Source organism: Mastomys coucha, unplaced genomic scaffold (assembly GCF_008632895.1).
Source record: "Mastomys coucha isolate ucsf_1 unplaced genomic scaffold, UCSF_Mcou_1 pScaffold20, whole genome shotgun sequence".
In the NCBI taxonomy this organism is placed as follows: domain Eukaryota; kingdom Metazoa; phylum Chordata; class Mammalia; order Rodentia; family Muridae; genus Mastomys; species Mastomys coucha.
The window spans coordinates 5,054,249-5,074,809 of NW_022196903.1; the positions used below are offsets into that span (position 1 = coordinate 5,054,249).

At 44.9% G+C, this 20,561-nt stretch overlaps 1 protein-coding gene and 1 long non-coding RNA gene across 5 annotated transcripts in view; one reads left to right on the forward strand and one right to left on the reverse strand.

Moving 5' to 3' along the window:
- The first annotated feature begins 1,534 nt into the window (after positions 1-1,534).
- On the forward strand, positions 1,535-2,778 carry LOC116098575. The gene is made up of 3 exons (XR_004121875.1): positions 1,535-1,568; positions 2,409-2,487; positions 2,669-2,778. It is a non-coding gene; the product is annotated as an uncharacterized LOC116098575 (long non-coding RNA).
- The window catches only part of Ica1 (islet cell autoantigen 1), a 144,344-nt gene continuing 125,513 nt past the window's right edge, over positions 1,731-20,561 (reverse strand). For all 4 annotated transcript variants that reach the window (XM_031381173.1, XM_031381174.1, XM_031381170.1 and 1 more), the window contains exons 13-14: positions 15,030-15,299; positions 1,731-1,993 (exon numbers count right to left, since the gene is read on the reverse strand). In XM_031381173.1, the coding sequence (XP_031237033.1) occupies positions 1,872-1,993; positions 15,030-15,299 (392 nt within the window). In that variant the 3' untranslated portion in view covers positions 1,731-1,871. The remainder of the gene's footprint in view (positions 1,994-15,029; positions 15,300-20,561) is intronic.

Here is a 20,561-nt window from a genome sequence, read left to right on the forward strand (position 1 = left end):
CATTGCCTAGAAGGGAGCCAGACAGGCCTTCCAGATTCAGCTCCTCACTGTGACTTCTGGGGTTTTCATGGCTACAAACAAATATGACCCAGGATTAAACGAGGTCCCTTAGTCCTCATTCTATGATGAGAGGATTAAGGGCAATCCTTAATCCTCTGGAGTGGCAGTGTCTATTGGTAGAGGCATGTGTCTAAAGCACAAGCCTGACCAGGCTAGGAAGGCACCATCCTGACTGGAAGAGAGAGGTAGAGAGGGAGCCAAACTCTCAGGGACACAGTAGAGCTTCATCCTTGGAGAACTGAAGGTGCATGTAGAGCACCCCATTCTACTAGTGGAGGTGGGCTGTGAGGAAGCCCCTGAGGACTGAGTAGGGTGGGCATGGAGTCTCACATAGCAAACAGGCCCCTGGGATGGTGCATTAAGGGGATGGCAAGCATGCCTGTATTTAGAAGAGTGTGAGGTTGGGTTCTGATTCTGTACCATGACAACCTCAAGGTGTATTAATGTGGAGCTGAGAAATCTGCTAGAGACGATTCTAGTAATGATACCTCTGCCAGCACAAGACAGCGAAGCCAGCTAAGCCCAAGCTAAGGCCCCAGCTGGCTCCCAGACGTCTCCTATACCAAGAAGACATCTGTAACAGCTTGTGTCTCCAGCCCTCAGAGTGCTTTTAGAACTGTAGCCGGGTCCTTCCTGACAGTACTCCTGTGTTTCTGAAGGTAGCCCAGGAGGCCTTCTCTGAGATAGGCAACAGGAGCCCACAAGAGGCCACTTGCCTGACCTGAGCACAGAGACTCTTTTTTTTTTTTCTGGACCACTACCTTACACAGGTCCTTCTGTGCATTGCCATGGTCTACATGAACTTCAGGGCATGTGAGAGGACCCTAACTTAGCAGGTTACCTGTGATGTAAGAGAGAAGGTGCCAACTCTGGGGTCTGGAAGTCTCACAGGGTATCTGAGCTGTTGATATGGCCACATGTGAATCTGTCATTACCACTATTTCTTGGTCCTACAAAAAAAAAAAAATGTCCCAGGTAGCCCTTGTAGCTGGATGCCTGTGGGGGGGATGTGCAGATCTGGCCAATAGCTGCAGACTGTCCATGCCCTTCCCCCACCCCCGCCTCCTCTATTGCAACTTCAGTGATGCTTTTCTTAGCAGAGCTGGGTCTCCACACAGAATCCACAGCTTGAATTTGTATAGAAAATGTTGTTTTAATGTTTAAATTTTTGTTTGAAAAAAAAAATGTTCCACGAGGCTCCTGGAGTTCATGCTTTTGAATTCAGCTACGGAGAAGATGAAAGGAGACACTAGGATGTGCAGGGATGGCTGCCTTCAATAGAAAGGTCCCTGCGGCCGAAAGAAGCCCCACTCCTCTGCCAGAGTCAAGTGTGGCAGCAGACAGTATCTTTGGTTGTCCGGATTTTCACCCAGAGCTTGGTGGAAGGAGGCATGGCAGTAGAAGAGCTCTTCCTGAAGCCCCTTCTGAGAGGGATGGGGACACGAGCAAGCACAAAACTTTCAGCCCCCTGGTACCCCTGAGGACATGTCATGTGAGTCCACATTCAGGTGTGTAATTTAGCCTTGGATTTCACCATGGTGTACTGACACATCAATGTTCCTGAAAGATGTCAGCAAGAGCAAGCAGTGTTCTGGAGGCTGTTCCTGTGTATTCCCCCTCTACTGTTCAATGCACATGGACAACATACAAACCAAACAGGAGTGAATAACTACAGTGATAGAAACAGGGCCTTGACCCTCCCGTTTTATTAAAATGGCATGTAAATAGTAAAACAGCATACTGAGCATATTAGACTTCTGCAAGCCCTGGATGAGGTGCTGCGGAGTGGCTCCCTGTTGAAGGTTGCAGACTCATGCATTGAGCAATTCGTGTTCTTTATCAGTTTTCCCAATAGCATCAGGATTTGATAAGGGGTCGAGGTCAGCAAAGAGGCTGAACCAGGCAGTCAGGTCCGAGGCAGCCTTGGCAGGCTCTGGGGAGAGAAGAAGAAACATGAACAAACCCACCTTCCCAATGATCACCTATGCCACGCTGGGCTCAGGCAAGTCCAGCAGTACCTTAGAAGGGACAAATCCCATAACCCTTAGTCTCTAACTGTTAGGGAATTTCATGTCCCCTGAAGGGCTGGCTAATACAAACTGTGGCTTGAAGCTCAGTTAACTAACTTCCTTCTGCAGTGTACCTCCAGCAATGGCTACAGTTCACTGAGGTACTCAAAACCTCACATGCCGGCTGGCTGTCTCCCTCAACCAGGAAACAGCATGGCTATTTCAGAAATCAGACTGAATGGCTGAGGAAGCAAAGTGCCTTCTGGTGTCTGCTGGGGGGATCCCTTTAAGTCCCCTGGGCCAGGAGCAATCTGGTGTTTCTTTCTTCATCTTTCAAAGACGCAGGACAGGAGGTGAGATCCAGGCCCAGGCTCTCCACCATTATGGTCACTGCCTTTCCCACCTTTCCCTGTCAAAGGTAAAAAGGTCCTTCCCTTCCCATTTCCCTTCCCCCTTTCACTCTCCCCTCCACCTCCTCTCCACCTCCCCTCCCCTCCCCTCCCATTCCCTTCTCTTCCCTTCATGGGATTGAAATCTCTCAATTCAGCCTCGCTGGAACTCTTTCTTCTACTTCTGTTTCTCCCACCCTAACTTCCCAGAAACCATGATTAGACAGCCAAAGTGTCTTCCAGATGAGGAGAGAATTTTCAAAGGAGTGCCTCATGCCAGTGATTTATAAATGAGCCGGGACTCTTTCATCTAAATCATTCCACGTGAGTATCTACTTCATTGGCTTGATAATCCATGCCTTTTCTCCTTTCCAACAGGTGGAGATGTCAGAAGCATGAATAAATGTCTCTCTCTTAGGGTTCCCTTCTAGCAGGGAGCAGCTAGGAATATGCTTGCCATCTGGCTGAAAAGTCTCTCAAAACTGGCTAGAGTGAAGATGCAGAATGGGATGGGAGTTATGTAAATCGTCTTTGATTCTTTCTCTAAATGACTCTGAACTGTTAAGACAGCGAACGAAGCACTTCATGCTTTTGGTTCATCTCCCTATTGCTCTTGATAATACCCAATGGGTGCATTATTTTGTAATGACAGAGTCAATGGATGTATTAAGTCATAATATATGAGACACAACTAGTACACATAGGAACAGCTAGTAATGACAAGACTAAGTAGTTCCAACAGTTCTCCAAAGAGTAATGCAAATAGGTTATTACTACGGGTAGCCTTGATTGAATTCTACATGGATTGCCCTCACAACCCCTGGCTTATATCGATTTGACAGATTGAGACTAGACAGAACCTCAAGTCATCAGGTTGGAGGTCATGTGAGAGTACTGGATGGGACAAGACTGAAAGAGTTTATCTCAGTTCTTGATAGAGAGTGTAACGATATCTTAAAGATAGCCCCAGTGAAAATATGCTACACACTTACTTCCCCTTCCTCCTAACCTCTTGCAGAGGTCTGAGAGGGTCCCCAGGGAGGAATCACAGACTTGCAGTTAAGAGCTAAGCCAGCTGACAGCACTTTGAGGAGACCGAGCCTCAGATCCTCCAGGTCTCCACTAGGAGTAAAACCAGGTGCAAATTATTTGCACAGCACTTAAAAGAACATTATAGGCACATCACAGGAAAACTTTCTGATAATAATGAGACAGACATTTCCTCTAATGTCCTGTGGTCAAAAGGAGAGGGGGTGATGACCAGAGTAAAAGAGATAACGCTGTGAATACACATTAGATATCTTGCCCAGCAGATGTGCACTTTGGGGGCCTGTTCCAAAACAGAACAGATCTCACAAATTTAAAAGGACCTCATTTGACACCTAAGAAACCCAACCTAATATTCAAGACCAAAGGACATTAGATCTAACAATAATTGTCATCCCACCCCACCAGCTGCTGGGTACATATATGGTTCCTGTCCTTGGTGGCCTCCAGCAGAGAATGGTGTGACAAGACCTCTCTCCTATCTTCCCCAGACTGGGAAAAAATTGACTGGACAGTAGAAGCATCAGTTCATATCTATTACACAATGGAGTACTACTCAGCTATTGAAAACAATGAATTCATGAACTTCTTAGGCAAATAGATGGAACTAGAAAATATCATCCTGAGTGAGGTAACCCAATCATAAAAGAACACACATGGTATACATTCACTGATAAGTGGATATTAGCCCAGAAGCTCAGAATACCCAAGACACAATTCACAGACCAAATGAAACTCAAGAAGAAGGAAGACCAAAGTATGGATATTAGGGTCCTTCTTAGGATAGGGAACCCATGGGAGGAGATACAGAGACAAAGTGTGGATTGAGACGGAAGGAAAGACCATCCACAGACTGCCCCACCTGAGGATTCATCCCATATACAGTCACCAAACCCAGACACTATTGTGGATGCCAACAAGTGCTTGCTGAGAGGAGCCTGATATAGCTGTCTCCTGAGAGGCTGTCAATGCCTGACAAATACATATGTGGATGCTCTCAGCCAACCATTGGACTGAGCACAGGGTCCCCAATGGAGGAGACAGAGAAAGGACCGAAGGAGCTGAAGGAGCTTGCAGCCCCATTGGAGGAACAATATGAACTAGCCAGTACCCCCAGAGCTCCCAGAGACTAAACACCAACCAAAGAGTACACATGGAGGGACCCATGGCTCCAAGTGCATATGTAGCAGAGGATGGCTTTGTTGGACATCAATGGGAGGAGAGGCTCTTAGTCCTGAGAGGGCTTGATGCCCCAGTGTAGGGGAATGCCAGGACAGGGAAGCGGGAGTGGGTGGATTGGTAAGCAGGTGGAAGGGGGATGGGATAGGGGGTTTTCGGAGGGGAAATCAGGAAAGGGGATAACATTTGAAATGTAAATAAAGAAAATATCTAAAAAAAAAGGAAAACAAAAAAGAAATACATGGCCAACTAAGGAAGACAATGGACTCTGAAAAGCAACCAAGAAGCTGCTGTATCAAAGCACTGTTTTTCCTTTCATGTTTTATACCCATTTTCTTGTGGAGTATGGTGTCTTCATGACCACACCCAAAACCATCAGGAAATCAAGATGTATGGTTTCCTGTCACAAAAGGGGAAGGCTTAAAATTGAATACCAATAACACAGCAATAGAACTAGTAACCATACATCTCTATTGAGAGGGTCATAAGCATCTCTTTCCTGTATGTTGGGAAGTTGAAATAAATAGCAGTCCATCCCAAAAGATAAAAGTGAAGAGCCTGTGTTAATGTTAACTTTATGCCATACCATTCAATGTCACTTAACTTGGGTAACCCAGCATTCTGTCATATCCCTGTGCCCTGCCTGAAGAGCATGACTGAGGCCTTTAGCCTTCTTGTTTTAGGGAAGCAAGCGCCTCCATTTCCCACAACATTTACTGTTTGTCCCTGATATTTTGACATGGCTCATCCTTAATTTACCATATACATCTTTAAACCTATGCTTTAGTTCTTTGTGTATGAAGTTCTGTCTTCTGAAAAATTATGCAATTTTTTTTTCAGATAGCTGAGCAGGTAGCTGTGTGCTGATTAAGCCCATTGCTGAGCCTCATGTTAAAATGTTGACCATCAATGGGGCATCCCAATGAGATCATTATACCTAAAACTCTGTCCTTTTACTGTGATGTTCTTGCTTAATGTTTTGTATATTTTTGTAAAGAATAATTTAGCCGGCTGGGCAGTGGTGGCACACGCCTTTAATCCCAGCACTTGGGAAGCAGAGGCAGGCGGATTTCTGAGTTTGAGTCCAGCCTGGTCTACAGAGTGAGTTCCAGGACAGCCAGGGCTACACAGAGAAACCCTGTCTCAAAAAACAAAACAAAACAAAACAAAAACAAAAAAAACCCAAACAAACAAAAAGAATAATTTAGTCTCCAGTAACACCCTCAAGAGAGACATGTTTGGATTGCAGAGTTTAGATGGATCTGAGAATAGTTTCTTGAGGAAGAATGGTACACTGTATATGCTACAAAAATTAAACACCTTGTGTTTAGCTTGCTACTCTAATGTCTACACTTTCTAGTAGACTCAATTATAGAATTATACTGCTTTTAACAGTTTACATTTTTGCTACATTTAAGTGTCATGAACCCTTGAAGCCATGGGTCATGTATTATTTCATTCTTCTATCATTTAGGATACTGACTGGCACACAGTGGAGGTTCAGGCACATGACTCTTGAATTAAGACAAACCATTAAAACTCCCCTTAAAATGGCAAGAAGCACACTCCTGGTGCATCATCTCCAATGGCAAAATTGTCCTTGGCAGCCCATACGGTTTCTAATGTTTACTGGCTAGACGAATTTCATTTTAGATGGGCAGTACACAGACTTAATAATGAAGACTAATAAGTAATGAAACAGATGACCTGTGACCTATTTCTTTGGTATAAAACAATGGAAAACAGAAAGGATTTTAAATGACATTGCTATTTGCTGAAATGTTACTTAAATATACACAGGGTAATTCACAAACAACCCAAAGCTTCAGATGTCAAGGGAGCCTTCGGAGATGCTGGGATTCAAACTTCACTGTATGTATTTGTGAGAAATCCTTGACCTGTTTGCTTACAGTGAGTGAATTTTATGGCATGTAAATTATACTTCAATAAAACAATTTTAAATGACCAGTATTTGGTGTGATCCAGAAACAACAAAACCTCCTGAGTTCCTAGAAAACTGGCTCTTAACCATTTCCCCAAATCACATAAAAGCAGTAAATGTGGAAAGTCAAGGCTGTGGTGCAAATGTGTGCCCAATAGTGCCAGTCAGAGGAAAAGCTGAAAGGAGTCCTTCCTTGTGCCCATACCTGCCCTCTAGCACCGTGCTTCCTTCCCTCCCAACCCTGCAACCTGACCTCTGAAGCACATCAGCTGTAAGCTGATTAGAGATGCTGACTGACTAAAATGGAATCCTTGAGACCAGTGTTGGTTTAGGGAGCAGTGTCTTGGATTGCCTGTAGTTCGGCTGGATCCACAACATGCTTGTTAGGTTGACTGGGCTGGAGTGAGGAAAGGAACACTTTCAAAAGCAAAGGGCTGACTTCAGGACATCATCTTCCTAGGCAGCCATGAGAAATTGTGTGGTTTTAGGCTGTTGGGTCTCATTATGCTCTCTGACTGAGTTCATCTGATGCTACTTCCAGAGACAGCCTGAATCAACTCCAGGGGAATCTTGTGAGAAGTGAGTTCCAAAGTTGATGCTGCTATTTGATAGTAGAAATTCAGTGAGAAATTGCTTCCTGCTTCAGAACCATACGTGATGCCCATTTCCAAGCACAGCTATCAAGAGCCCTGGATTAAAACACGGATTCAACTGTGTTTTTCAGCGTACAGGATGGTGTGTGTTCCTCAAGGTACCTGGCATCACTCTAAAGTGGAGCTTGCCTCCTTGTCTGTAACACGCCACTTGGAAACTTACAGAGGAATCTGTCTATCAAGTCACATTTGAAAAGTGCCTGAAACCAAAACTGTATTTTCTCTTTACTTCAAGTTCTGTTTGAGTTATGTGTATGACTATGTGAAGAATGTGGATATGTGCAGGTGAGTGTAGATGCCACGGAGGCCAGAGGCATCAGGCCCCCCTTGGAACTGGAGTCATAGGTGGTTTTGAGCTGCTTAACGTGGGTGCTGGGAACTAAGCTTAGCCTTCTGCAAGAGCAAAGCCACTCTTAATGGTGAGTCCATCTCTTCAGCATCATGAATTGTATTTTTCAAGCCTACAATGTAAAGGGATGATGGAGCAAGATTTCTTTACAAAGGAAAAATGTATTTTCTTTTGGGGGGGGGTGCTTGGAATCACACTCAGGGTACTGTGTATGCTACGCAAATGCTCTCTCACTGAAGCAGATCTCCAGCCTACCACTGTCATCCAGCTGAATGCTTCTGTATCCAGGGACTATTTGGTGTAGCTGAGCTCTAGTCAGAAGTTCCACAAGAGCACTGAGAATACACAAAAGGAGGCTTTCCCACCACAGAGGACATACATGAAGGAGGGAGAACTTGAGGCCATCTCTTTTTCGGAAGCTGAGATGGTGGGGTGGGATTGTTCTCATTGGCAATTTTATAGACATATGGCCATGCTGACGCCTCCTATCCATGCTATGCACAATTAACGGACAGCATGTAGACTCTTATTCACTTCTTACTGTCCGTCTACCAGCTTGAACCTGGGCATGAGAGGATAAAATGGCATTGATGTGGTAGATACCAGCTATTGAACAAATCCCTAAGCTCAATGGCAATCCCGGCCTCCTTCCTATCTCTCTGGAAATTATTTAGGGGAAGGGTGCTATGAGGATAATTATGGGTGGAATGACAACCAGATTTCGAATGTCTTGCCTTCTGTCAGGAGAAACTGCTATTGAGAAAGAACTGAGTGTTGCTAATATTCCAGTAATTGCCATCAACTGCTCCCTAGCCAGTGGTAGTTGGCAGCGGCATTTTTAACACATAGGTGTGGCTAGAAAGATGTCTCCCTACGTCAAGAGAAATTCTTTTAAGAGAGGGGTAGTGAAGGGTGGAGGCGGGAGGGCACTCCAAGCTCAAGAACAAACTGCCAGCTCTGGACTTCTTTGACATGTCAATGTGCTACCTATTTGCAGAAAACACACATAAAAGTTTGCTAGAGCAGCCCTGCTCCCTTTGTGTACACATGGGAAAATACCAATGAGCCAGAACTAATATTGCCCAGCAAGAAGAGCCAAGGAACATGGGCCAGGGAATGCTTGGCTGTGACTGTGTCTTACCACTTAAAGCAAAGGGTCCAGGCAGGGTTGCTATCTCAGCCTTGTGGGGGTGGGGTGGCTATGAAAACACAGGAGGATCACAACAATGGTGGCTATGATCCCTCGGGTTCATTGCACACCTGCAAGGTATTCTTAAGATTCCTGCTCACTGGGTTTCCAGTACAAGTCAACTGGGATCTTGTGTGTAAAGCCAAGTGGTAGGGAAGCTTGCTCTCAGGTTTTCTGGATACCTCAGCACACCTTAGGAGTAAACCCTGGAGTGTTATCTGAAGGGTTCATGTCTTAGGCTTCCCACCCTTTAACCTGGTGTCACATCATTTGTCAGCTGCTCTCACTCTTGCCTGCCATCCAGCCATTCAGCCATCCACCCTCCCACCCATCCATCCTTCAAACAAGTACATTTAAACACCCACTGAATTCTAGGCATTTGAGCTACAATCTGAAAATATGGCGAGCAACACAATCGTGAATCCCGTTTCTATGCCAACACAAGGAAGAGACAAAAATGAAATCAGTTTTCCCATAAGGTGAGGTAAGAGAGTGATTTAAGTACAGGGTGTAATGGAAGTGTGGAGCAGAAACAGCTAATGCAGATTGCTGGGGTGTGGACGAACTGACATCAAGACTGAGACTTAGAAGATGCCAGCCAAGTATAGCACTATTCATGTGTAGGGGCGGACAGCATGCTCTAAGCAGAACGTGCCAAAGCCTTGCTGGTGGAAAGATCCAGGTGCACTAAAGCTTAGTATGGCTAGAGTCCAGTGGATGGATAGAGAATTTGATTCACTGTATAGTGGTGAGTGTCTGTAATCTCAGCACTTGAGAGGCTGAGGCAGGAGGATGACTGAAAGTTTGAGGCTAGCCATGGCTACCTAGCGAGTTCCAGGATAGCTTGGTTCTTATTTCAACATCACCATCTAAAAAAAGGATACCAGCTCACTGGCACAGTTATGTCATTGAGTCATGCAAAGCAAAGGTGTGGGAGTTGCGGGCAGCCATGAAACTAGGGCTAGGTACTAAAGGACCTTGTTAACCAAGCTGAGAATTTAGCCCTCGCTACTGTGGTGGAAAGTGTGAGAACTTGGCAGGGCACACGACATTTTAAGGTTCCTGGATTCCTTCATCTATAGAGTGGGTAGAGGAGTTGGTTGTGAAGGATCCTTCTGTGTACCAGAGGCATTTGAAGCCTGCAGCTCTTAAATTCTGCCTTGCAAATGTTGCTCAGCAGGCCTACAAAGCTCTGCTGCAGGGAGGAAGCTAACATTCCTACTGGCACAAGCAAAGTGCTCACTCTGTGCTCATAATCATAAATACATGCGGCTCTCTTTACCTTGACACTTTGCCATGGAGTACTGGAAAAGTCAGTTACCTGGCACCACACTAACTCAGGAGTGGAAAGAGATGAGGTCAGCCTGAGGTTTATTTGAGATAACCCAAACCTAAAACCTAGCCAGATGGTAAGAGCATATAAGAAATGGGCAAAATAAAGAACACCCTGCAAGAACACAAGTCTCTGTGATTCTGTGAATCTGTAACAAGAGTTCCAGCTTTTGTTTGTAGACCCTTGAGCTGAAAAATCTCTTGGAGCACTTATTTTGAGCAGCTGGTAATCTTTCCTGTATCAGTCTACTTTTAAATTTAAAAATTTAACATTGGGAAGGACACGGAGTATGAAGCTTTAAGCCTTCCTTACGGTCTTCTTGCTGGGTGCTCTCTGACTGGCTCACCCTACTCATATTTAGAAGCTCCAGGAAGGCTTGATTTTCTCATCATTCTTGGGTACAGGAAGTACTAGCCACATACGCTGGTTAGTTTTTGTCAACTAAACACAGACTAGAGTCATCTAGGAAGACAGGCCCTTATAGCTGCAGAATTGCCACTGTTAGAGTGACTTGTGGGGATGCCAATGGGGAAATTTTCTTGATTAATGATTGATGTGAGACTGTGGGTGGTGCCACTCCAGAGCAGATGGTCCTGGCTGTTCTAAGAAAGCAAGCTGAGTGAACCATCGGAAGGGAGTCTGTGAGTAGCATTCCATGGCTCTGCCTCCAGGTTCCTGCTTGAGTTCTTGCCATGACTTTCCTCAGTTACGGACTGGGAGGTGGACATGTGAAAGGAAATAAACTCTTCCATCCACAAGTGGCTTTTCATCATGGTCTTTTTCCCAGCAACAGAATCCAAGCTAGGAGAATTTTCCATCGGGCCAATATGTTCACAAACTGAGAAATCCCGTTAAGTCTACTGAATTTTAAAATGACCTGATCAGACCTGTAATTTTTGTTGTGAACTCCTACAGCTTTTACTAGGAAGGAAGGGAGGAAGGGAGAAAGGGAGGAAGGGGGGAAGGAAGGAAGGGAGGCACACTTGTTCTCTTTCCTTTTCTTTGTAGTCTCCCTGAAGGTGTCTCAGCCAGACAATGGTGTTTTCTTGCTCAAGCATTATCTATAAAGACGCAATTGAAAATATTTTACTCTGTACAATCATTCAATTTTATTAGACAAGGACCCTGTCTCTCTATACCACCATTCATCCTGTTGTCTGCACTAGTGTCTTCATTCCTGTGTGAACCCAAGAAACCCACAGCCAGACTGATCACTATAAGCCCCGCTCCCCAAGCAGCAGATGCCCAAAGGGACTGTGGAATGCTACTTCTGCTCTCAGACATTGTGCTGAAGGGTCACAGAAGTCCTGGTGGTAGGCATGGGCTCCTTAGTCACACTGCTCAGGTTCAAAGCTGCCTTTACCAAGAGTGTGACCTTAAGCCAACAAACTGCTTGCTTCTTTGGTTTTCTTGTCTCTAAAGTGTAGATGATAATAGTGCGTGCCTGGGAAGCAGCAGATTAAATGGATAAGTTGACACAGGAAAGGAGAGACCACTAGTGCTTGGCACCCAGCATGTGCTGTCTTGAACAGTGGCTGATGAAATCTTACAGTCTGTGGCTGGTAGATTCACAGAATTACTAGATTTCACACCTTAGCCTCTCAGGGATGGGAGCCAACCCACAGATAAGATTCTGCTGGGATAATGAGCCTAGACCAATACCTCGCTTACTAAATATAAAGTAATAACTCAAAGAGATGCAGAGAGATTCACCACTACCACAGGGTAAGGGAGAAGAAGGGTAAGTACAAAAGAAAGCCAGGCACAACTCCCTTCTACACAGAGCCACTGAGCCAATAGACCAACAAGCCTCACCTTCCCGTGTTTAGTTTAGTTTCTTAATTATTTCAGTCGTTACTGAATTTAGGTTTTGACACAATCTGGTTAACCAACAGAATCCATTTTAATACAATGTGGCTAGGGCTTAACAGTCATTACTAAACTCTTATTTACATACAACTACTCATGCGTATTAGATGGATTTTCTATTCACCCATGAATGCAGTGGAAAAAAAAAAGGTCTTAGGCTGACATCCATCCTTTCTTATTTGAGGGATGAGAGGAATCCTGAGAGAAGCCTACAGAGTGCACAGCCACTACAAACAGCCATCATGTTATCTATCTGGGATCAGGGAAGCATTGGACAGCATGAAAGCTATTTCCACTGAGATTCTGGAGTTGTGGTGGACAATGAATGGGATGGCTTTATTTTTCAACCATGTCGACAATTTTTTACCTTGACAATTCAAATCCTCTAGGCATTCTGTGGGTAGCCATTTACATGCAAAGGAAACTCCATAATCACCGAGTAACTTTAGCATGAGTCTAGCTAGGAGCCCAGAAGAAGAGAGGAGACGAACAACCAAAACAACATTAAATGGCAAAGCAGATCATGCTGTTTGGTGGCTCAACATGGCTGCCAAAAGGAGACTGGAGATTTGCTCTGTGTATACAAAGCTCCATGTAGCCTAGCTTTTTTTATTTGGCATATATGTCCCAGTCTACAATGTGGTCTGGCTTTGTGGCTTTGGAATATCTTTCCATTTCTTCAATCCACTCACTTTTTCTCAGTCAGCTCCAACAAGTGCTCTTCTTGGAGACCTTGTTCATGCTATGTATGTTTTTACCTTAGAGGGTCGATACAGGTTGTCTCCTCTGCCCATGTGGCTAATTCTCATCCTCAGCAAGGTTTGCCATCCCACAACACTGACTTCCCTAGCTCCATAGCCCCTGCCTATCACAGATCACCCTCTAGCCAGCCAACTGTGTTTATTTTCTCACTACTTGCTGTGTATTATTTCTTATGTTTATTGTTCCCCATTTCCTCCCCATTAGAAAATGAATTCTGGGGGAAGGCAGAGAGCTTTGCCTGCTGTGTTCACAGACACATTTCCAGTGCTTAGCACAAAGGGGGACCCCCTGAAGATGCTTGCTAATGAGGGAGTACCTTGCTAAACCCTAAGGATGGTAATATCAAGTAAGCTTGTTTGCTTGAGAAAGACACAGCCTCTCTTTGTGCAACCTCGGTCCCGTTCCAGGTCACACCTTGCATTTCTCTCTTACTGTCAGGACACCTCCCTCCGCTGTCCCACACGTGGTTTGGTGCCTTCTTTTCAGACGCAGTACAAGGCTGACAGTGCAAAGCCCACAGTCACCATCTTGTTACAGCTCTCGGGTTCTCTCTGACCAGAGCTCTTCACACATAGTCTGTCCAGGAAGAGGCTATGGAACCCTGCTTTCTCACTCTGGCAGGAACTGTCAGCCTCCACTGCTCCCTGTAACAGCAGGGCACATGCAGCAGATCTGGGGTAGGAGTGGGGGGCTAGTAAGGATGATTCTGCAGCACAGCTGGAGGGACTACAGAACCTCAGAGAGGTGGGATCAAGATCTGGCCTCTAGAGTCTCCACACCTGCTATGTCCTCTCCTCCAAGAAGGCTGGGGTAAACGTGATGAGAGCTGAGAGCTGGCAGGCTCGCCTACTAGGCTTCACCCAGTGAAGGAGAAGGTGAACCCAAAGGTAGAACACAGTGAGCAGAAGCCGACTTCTAGCATTCTCTCTATCCCTGAAATCTCCAATCCTATAACTGCTAACATGTAAAATGGCTGCAAACCAGGATTTACAAAGAAAGTAAAAGAGAAAGGGCATTAAAAAGAAGGGCAGTGGGGGTGGCAGTTTTTTTTTTCTTGCCCTTCCAGATCCCATATGAGTGATGTCATTTCTAAAGAGCTAAGGTTGTAATAGCTCATAATTACTTAATCATTCCCCCTCTGCCAGTTGCTCTCCACTTTAAGTGCCAGGTAAACATGGTGTTTATTAAGGAGATAGCTTAAGTTCTTGGAAAAACCAAAACGATTTGAACCTGTCTCAGTAGTAGTCATCCCTATCTTGATTTACGTAGCATGAGAGGAAAAAGAAAAATTCACAATAGAAGAAAATGATTTCCTTCTCAAGACCAGTTTAGAAAATCCAAGTGTCACCACTGAGCTTGTTTTTGTACTTTGAATCACTAGGTGGGGGTGGGGTGAGCACACCAGCAATGCTCAACCAGCAAGTGGCCTGATGCTGAGCCCTGGTACACCCTGAACCCTTGTGAGTGAAGAATAATTTGGTCAGGGTGGCAACTCTGTCTGTTCTGATGCTGCAATGCCGACTTACTGTCTGTATGCTGTAGTCAGAATAGGAACTGCTGCATTGGGCATACATGATGTAGGGACAGGCCAAGGTGTAGCTGGAGCAAGAGTACAATATACGATGGAGACAACGTTAAAAGGTCCAACGAAATGCCAATTAGTACCTACAGAGAGGGAATGTGTGCAGGCATGCAGGCAGTACATCTCACAGATCTGCACGGCAGGCAGGCACACACAACCAGTCAGTTTAAAAACCACAGGGTTTTAACTGTGAAGGCCTGATCCTCTCATGCATGCCACAAAACTACTTTGGTCAGGGTGGAAACCCTGAGTTGTTCCAAGGCAGTGATGGCGATTTACTTTGTATGCCATAGTCAGACGCATCCAACTTAAATCCAAGTGAGACAGAAAGATCCAGAACTTCTCCCCACTCTCCTAAGAAAGTCCCGAGAGAGGGAGGAATTATTAGAGAGAACTGATCTAGAGTCTGACACTACATCTTAAAGTTGGGGTGTGATTTGGAGATTTCAGCTAAAAAGTTGCTGGAAATAATAATAATAATAATAATAATAATAATAATAATAATAACAATAAAAATACTTATACTAATAATAAAATTTAAAGATTCTGGTTACAACGTAAAAATGGGGAATGCATACACAGACAAAAATACTTCTGTATTAAAGGGGTGGGGGGTGAATGAATGAGCCAAACAATAAAAGTGTTTCTAGTCACTGTGGTACCTACCTTGGAGAGAGGCCTGAAGATCTTTCATATTTTGGTCTAAAAGCTGTGAAGGAAGGAATCCAGAGCCTATCTGGGGCTTGGGGTCTGGCTCTCCCTGGGCCCCCACTGGGGCTGGCTCCTTCAGCCTGTCATCTCCAAACACCGCAGCCCATTCTCTGCTGAACTCCCCCTCATCCAGGCAGGAAGTGCTGAAGATCTCATTCAACAGCAAGAGGTCATCCTTGTCCCCGCTTTCAGGTTCTGGGGTCCCTGCCATGGGACCCAGGCAAGCTGGTGGAGGGAACAGAGCAAAGAGCATATGACTTCCAAGGGTTGAAGTCTCAGGAGCAGCTGTCATGGGGGCTGGCTGGGACAAACGGAATGATGGCTAGATTTAAGAAATGGTAACCAGAATAGAAATTTGTCCCATGACACCCTTTATTAACAGATTTCAAAAATACATTTTTTTGGGGGGGAAGGGGGACTTTTCGAGACAGGGTTTCTCTATGTAGCCCTGGCTGTCCTGGAACTCACTCTGTAGACCAGGCTGGCCTCGAACTCAGAAATCCGCCTGCCTCTGCCTCCTAAGTGCTGGGATTAAAGGCGTGCGCCACCACTGCCCGGCTCAGAAATACATTTTAAATTCTATGTTCCCTTGTCCCCTTTCTTCCAAAGCAAATACAGCTTTTGAGCATTACTAGAATTGCATTGAAATATTTTCCACAAAGTCTAGGGTTTGGCTTTTTCCTTAACATAAAAGCAGATCTGACAAAACATTCCCAGGTCTGAAACCAAGCCAGGATGGAAAGCTGTTGGAGATCCTAATTTCTTGTTTGTAAGCCTTCCTGAGTCTTCCCACACAAGGCCTCAATCCACACTGCCTGGGCTGGAGCAGCATGCACACCATGTGGCAGCCTGTCTTGCCACCCAAGCCGGGGAGAAACCTCACCACACCCTGGCCCAGGGGAGTATGTCAGGAGGCGCATCCATGCCTGAGACGGATGTTTGCAGTCATAGCTACAAGAAGCAAAGGAAAGGTGGATGTGGCTTGCCTCTGAGTAGCAGCCAGAGAGTGACAGGGAAGGGGCTGTTAAACCAAGGTCTGATGCACAGGGTTCACTTCTTGGGCCTCAGACATTAGTACTGGAAGGTGGTAATGAGCCCTAGTAGTAGGCCCAACCTACCCTCACAGACCTTGGCCCTCTGATGCTCAGATAGGTCATTCCTGAGGTGTGGGAGGAGGGAGGACCAGCTTGGAATGTCAAGAAACTGGGAATACTATATCAAAGTCAGGTGGCTAGCTGACTTTAAAAAGAATAAGCAGACACTGAATACTATTTATAAGGAGAATAGGGACATGGCTCTCATCAATCCTATGCAAAGCTCCTTCATTGGGTTTTTCTGCCTATTTTAAGAACGAAGAGCTGAGGGGAGTATTACATGTTGCTCTGTTTGTGGAGTTTAATTGCCACATGCGAACTGCAAACATTATTATAAGCCACAAAGCACGGAGCTCATCATGGTTCCTCTGTTCTTCTGAGCAACACTGAAATTCTGAAGATCATGATAAACACGATTATCAGGATTTCCTCAAATATATTCATATATCTGATGAGTAGTAGTTAAGGTTGTTGCTGCTCCAGTAAAGCTTCTCTGTGTTCTTTTGCTGAGTCTATTTTCACCGACATGTTACATAAAAATCTAAAGATTAAGGGCTTTTTTTTTTGTTTTTTCGATTTTTTGTTTGTTTAACTCAGCAAACTGGCTATAAACCGGGGGTGGGGAGAGATCTAGTAGCTCCTATCACTGTAGTTTTAAAACAGTAGCAAAACATCACTTTAATCAGACAACTGTCTAATTTAAGCATTTTTATTGTCTATGTTATCAAAGGCATTTTCAGCCAGACGTAGCCTGTAGGTGTGATGGGTGGAAAAGGCAGCAACTTGGTTCTGCGAACAGGCTTCCCTGATGGCTGCAGGGCCCCAGACTGGGTGGCTAGGTAAGGCAGGCAGATGGTGGTACAGGCTGCCTGCCTGCCTGCCTGCCTGCAGCTATACAGATAGAAGTGGAGGGAGAGAGCCCTCAATGTATCAGATGTGTCTCCCCAACACGCATTTACATATGAATCCCCCCTTCTTTCAGTCTCTCCCGGAATCACCTTCTTAAGCTGTGGCTACTTTTCAAATCTCTGTACTTCCTATTTTCTGGTGACACTGGAGTGTTCAAACCCTTTCTCCTGATTTCTTTCTGGCCTGGAGAAAAGTGTATGATTACTACGCCAAGCCCACTTCAGCGATAACTATTCAGTCCAACCCTAAATGCATCTTTTAGCGATGCCTGTAAAAGCCAGGCTTGGGGAGGGGTCACTGTGGTGACTGGGTTGGCTATCCAGCAAAGATTACCACGAACAGCAGAACAACGGATCACAAATGAGGAGTCCTCTACACACAAGCAGACCATAAAACTTCTCTTTTTTGTTTAGTGTCTAGGCTTCATGCTACAGTACTAGGACGTTAGTGGCGCCGGCTAACTTAGCATCTCTTCCCTTTGCTGCAGTTGTTTTTTCTCTTGAGAAGCACTTTCTCCCTGTGATCCTGGTGACATGCCCCATAGGAGACTTCAAGACCTCATCACCCTTGGCTCATGGTTGGGGAGGTCCAAGTTCTCTCTCTTCCTCCCTCCCTCCCTCCCTCCCTCTCTCTCTTCTCTCTCTCTCTCTCTCTCTCTCTCTCTCTCTCTCTCAGGTCACAGTAACAGACTCAGGGGAGGACACATGCTGAAGGCTTCCCTATTATTTGCTCTATGAAAACTGATGGAAAAAGATCGTCTTTCTTTGGGAGTTTCAGATCCAAAGATATAAATCTGAGGCTGTTAGTGAAAATAAAGTCAACACACAAAGGAAAACAACTTAAATAGCCAGAAACGGAATTTAGACAGCATTCCTAGAGGGCTCCCGAGTGAGTCTTTCTTAGCCAGTGTACTGCTGTGTCCTCAGTTACAAGGATGGGTGCATCTGAAGTAGATCTCTCAACCTAACCTGTTTCAACATGGACTCCATCCTTATGACCAAAGAATTCTGAAGCTAGACCCTATCAAACACAAGCACTTTAGTCACAAAAGTGAGAAAACACTCTCTGGAGTCAGTTATAAACTCAGATTTTGTTTCTACTGAACTCTACCACTGAGTGTGGTCTATTATTTAGCATTCTGCTTATATATTTATTCATTCTTAAAAAGTATTATTAAAAAGTTACAAATTGAATCATCACACCCTGGCTTTTTGATAGTTAAAGCAGCCTAGGCTACATGGCGAACTGTGCTCTGAAAAGGGAACTTATTTAGGTAGCTAAAAGCGAAGAAACTGGTACTGACTTGAACCATAAAACACAGAAACCACTCAATTATTACACCAATAATTAAGATGCCTGAAATTACTATGCATAACTTGTAAGGGAAACTTAATTACAAGTCGAAATGGCCAGGTTCAGGTCCGTAACAAGACAAGTCATGACTTGTGAAGGAGCGCTTGTCAGTGGGCTCAGGAGGGGTGAGCCCTTGTTATCGGCTTTCAAAACAGAGCCACTCTAGTGAGACAAAGAAAACACAGAGAGATGGGATAATGTCTTCGGGAGAAGCCTGGTCAGAGCCTCCACCCACGCAGACAAATAAAGGCTGCTGCTGAGTTGGGGGCCACAACTTTCTTTGGCTTCAATACCTGCCTTCAATCCAAGTTCTCCTGACTACAAATTCTTATCTTATCCTTTGTGGTGTGCACATGAGTGAGGCAGCCGCAGCTCCAGGAGGTGACCTCCTACCCTGCACCTCCGCTGAGGCTAACTGTGAGATCATTCCTCATTCAAAACCTTACAAATGCTCCTCCTGACGGCTATGCAGTAAAGTGTGAAGTAGTAGGTTTACACAGTAGCTTTCCCGATGGCGGCATACCATACAGGACCTCCACATGCTCAGCTGAAGCTGAAGTGGGTGAGACCACCTAGCAACACTGCCTCCCTCCCAGGAAGCACAGAGTTTAGCCAAGGTGCCACGTTTGATGCTGCTGTCTTGCTTAGGGACTTGCTGTTCTTTTCTCAATGGAAAAAAAAAAAAAAGACAAAAACAAAAACGCATATATATTGTTTTAAATCAAGAAGATCTTACAAATTATTTCCTTGAGCTAATTTTACAGAGGAGGAAAAATAGACCCAGGTTAGATTACCTGTCCAAGGTCATGTGACTTCTTAGTTACAGACAGTCTGGCCTGGGAGCTTTAACTCCTATGTCAGTGCTTTCTCTCTGTGGAAGCTCGCCTTTCCTTCAGAACGAGGATAGGTATTTTTATGTGTTTGCTAAGGACCGACTGAGGCCTTACATACCAGCTCCTAGGAGAAGCTTTTGTGAAGGGGTGAGGCTTTCTAAGGCCAGAGGGCTCCTCTAAGTACCATGCAGAGACAAGCAGAATGTACAAAAGACAGCGAAAACATTCCAGGTGGAAGCTTTGCCTTGCTCAGCACCCAGAAATAAGAAGCCTGGGTCCTTGGAAAACATTCCCTAGAAGAACTGGTCCTGAACTGGTGAGTTCTAGCTTGTAAAAGCTCAAATGTAGAGGGAACTCAAGTTCAGGCAGAGCGTGGAAAACTGGTGACAGCCCATTCAGATAGTACTTTTTGAAATCATACTGAGTTTCATGACCTCAGCATAAATTAGGAGCACAGAAGATGGAAATAGCTACATAGACAGAAAATGAGAGCACAGGACAGCAAGCAGATAAATGTCACTTGATTTACCTTCATCTGTGTGAAACAGGAAGGCTCACTTCTCTGGGTTTCTCCCCGTCCCCCACACCCCACATGATGACTAATCCTAAAGGCCACAGGCCTGCAGGGCGGATGGAACCCCAAACACCAGCACTATCCTCTTAGCACCCCAAATACAGCGGGGAAGATGGTAGGAAACCACCTGACAAAAAAAAAAAAAAACGTCAAGCAGAAAAACATTGGTCAGGACTGTTAACAAAGTGTTCTTGTTTGGAATTCAAGACTGCTGCTTTGAAAAACCCCCTTCAGGTTTAAAAATGATAATAAATAAAAATCCCAACTGACAGGGGGCCCGGGTGGGCATGGGGGTAGCGTAAGGATTTGTATGTACTCCCTGAAGAAAAGAAAAAAAAAAAGGACAATCCAAGAATGCCAGACCCAAGTAGGCATACACAAAAAACATCTGATTGCCAAAACCCTACTCCAATCTCTCCTGATATAAAACATGAATCTTGGGGCTAGAACAGGTCTTTAAAAATCTATAGGAATGATCTCATATAGAGAACTCTACTCCATGATTAAGAACATTTATTTTATTATTTATTTGGTTTCTTTAAGCAGAGTTTCGTGTGGCCTGAGCTGGCTCAAACGTGTTATGCTGGCTTTGGACACTTGAACTTTAAGCCCCTACCTCTCAATTGTTGGGATTACAGGTGTTTGCTGACACTCTCTTGCTTTCAGTATTTTATTTTAAAAGTGTATTATTGTTGGGCTGGGGAGGGGACAGATTGCTCAGTGG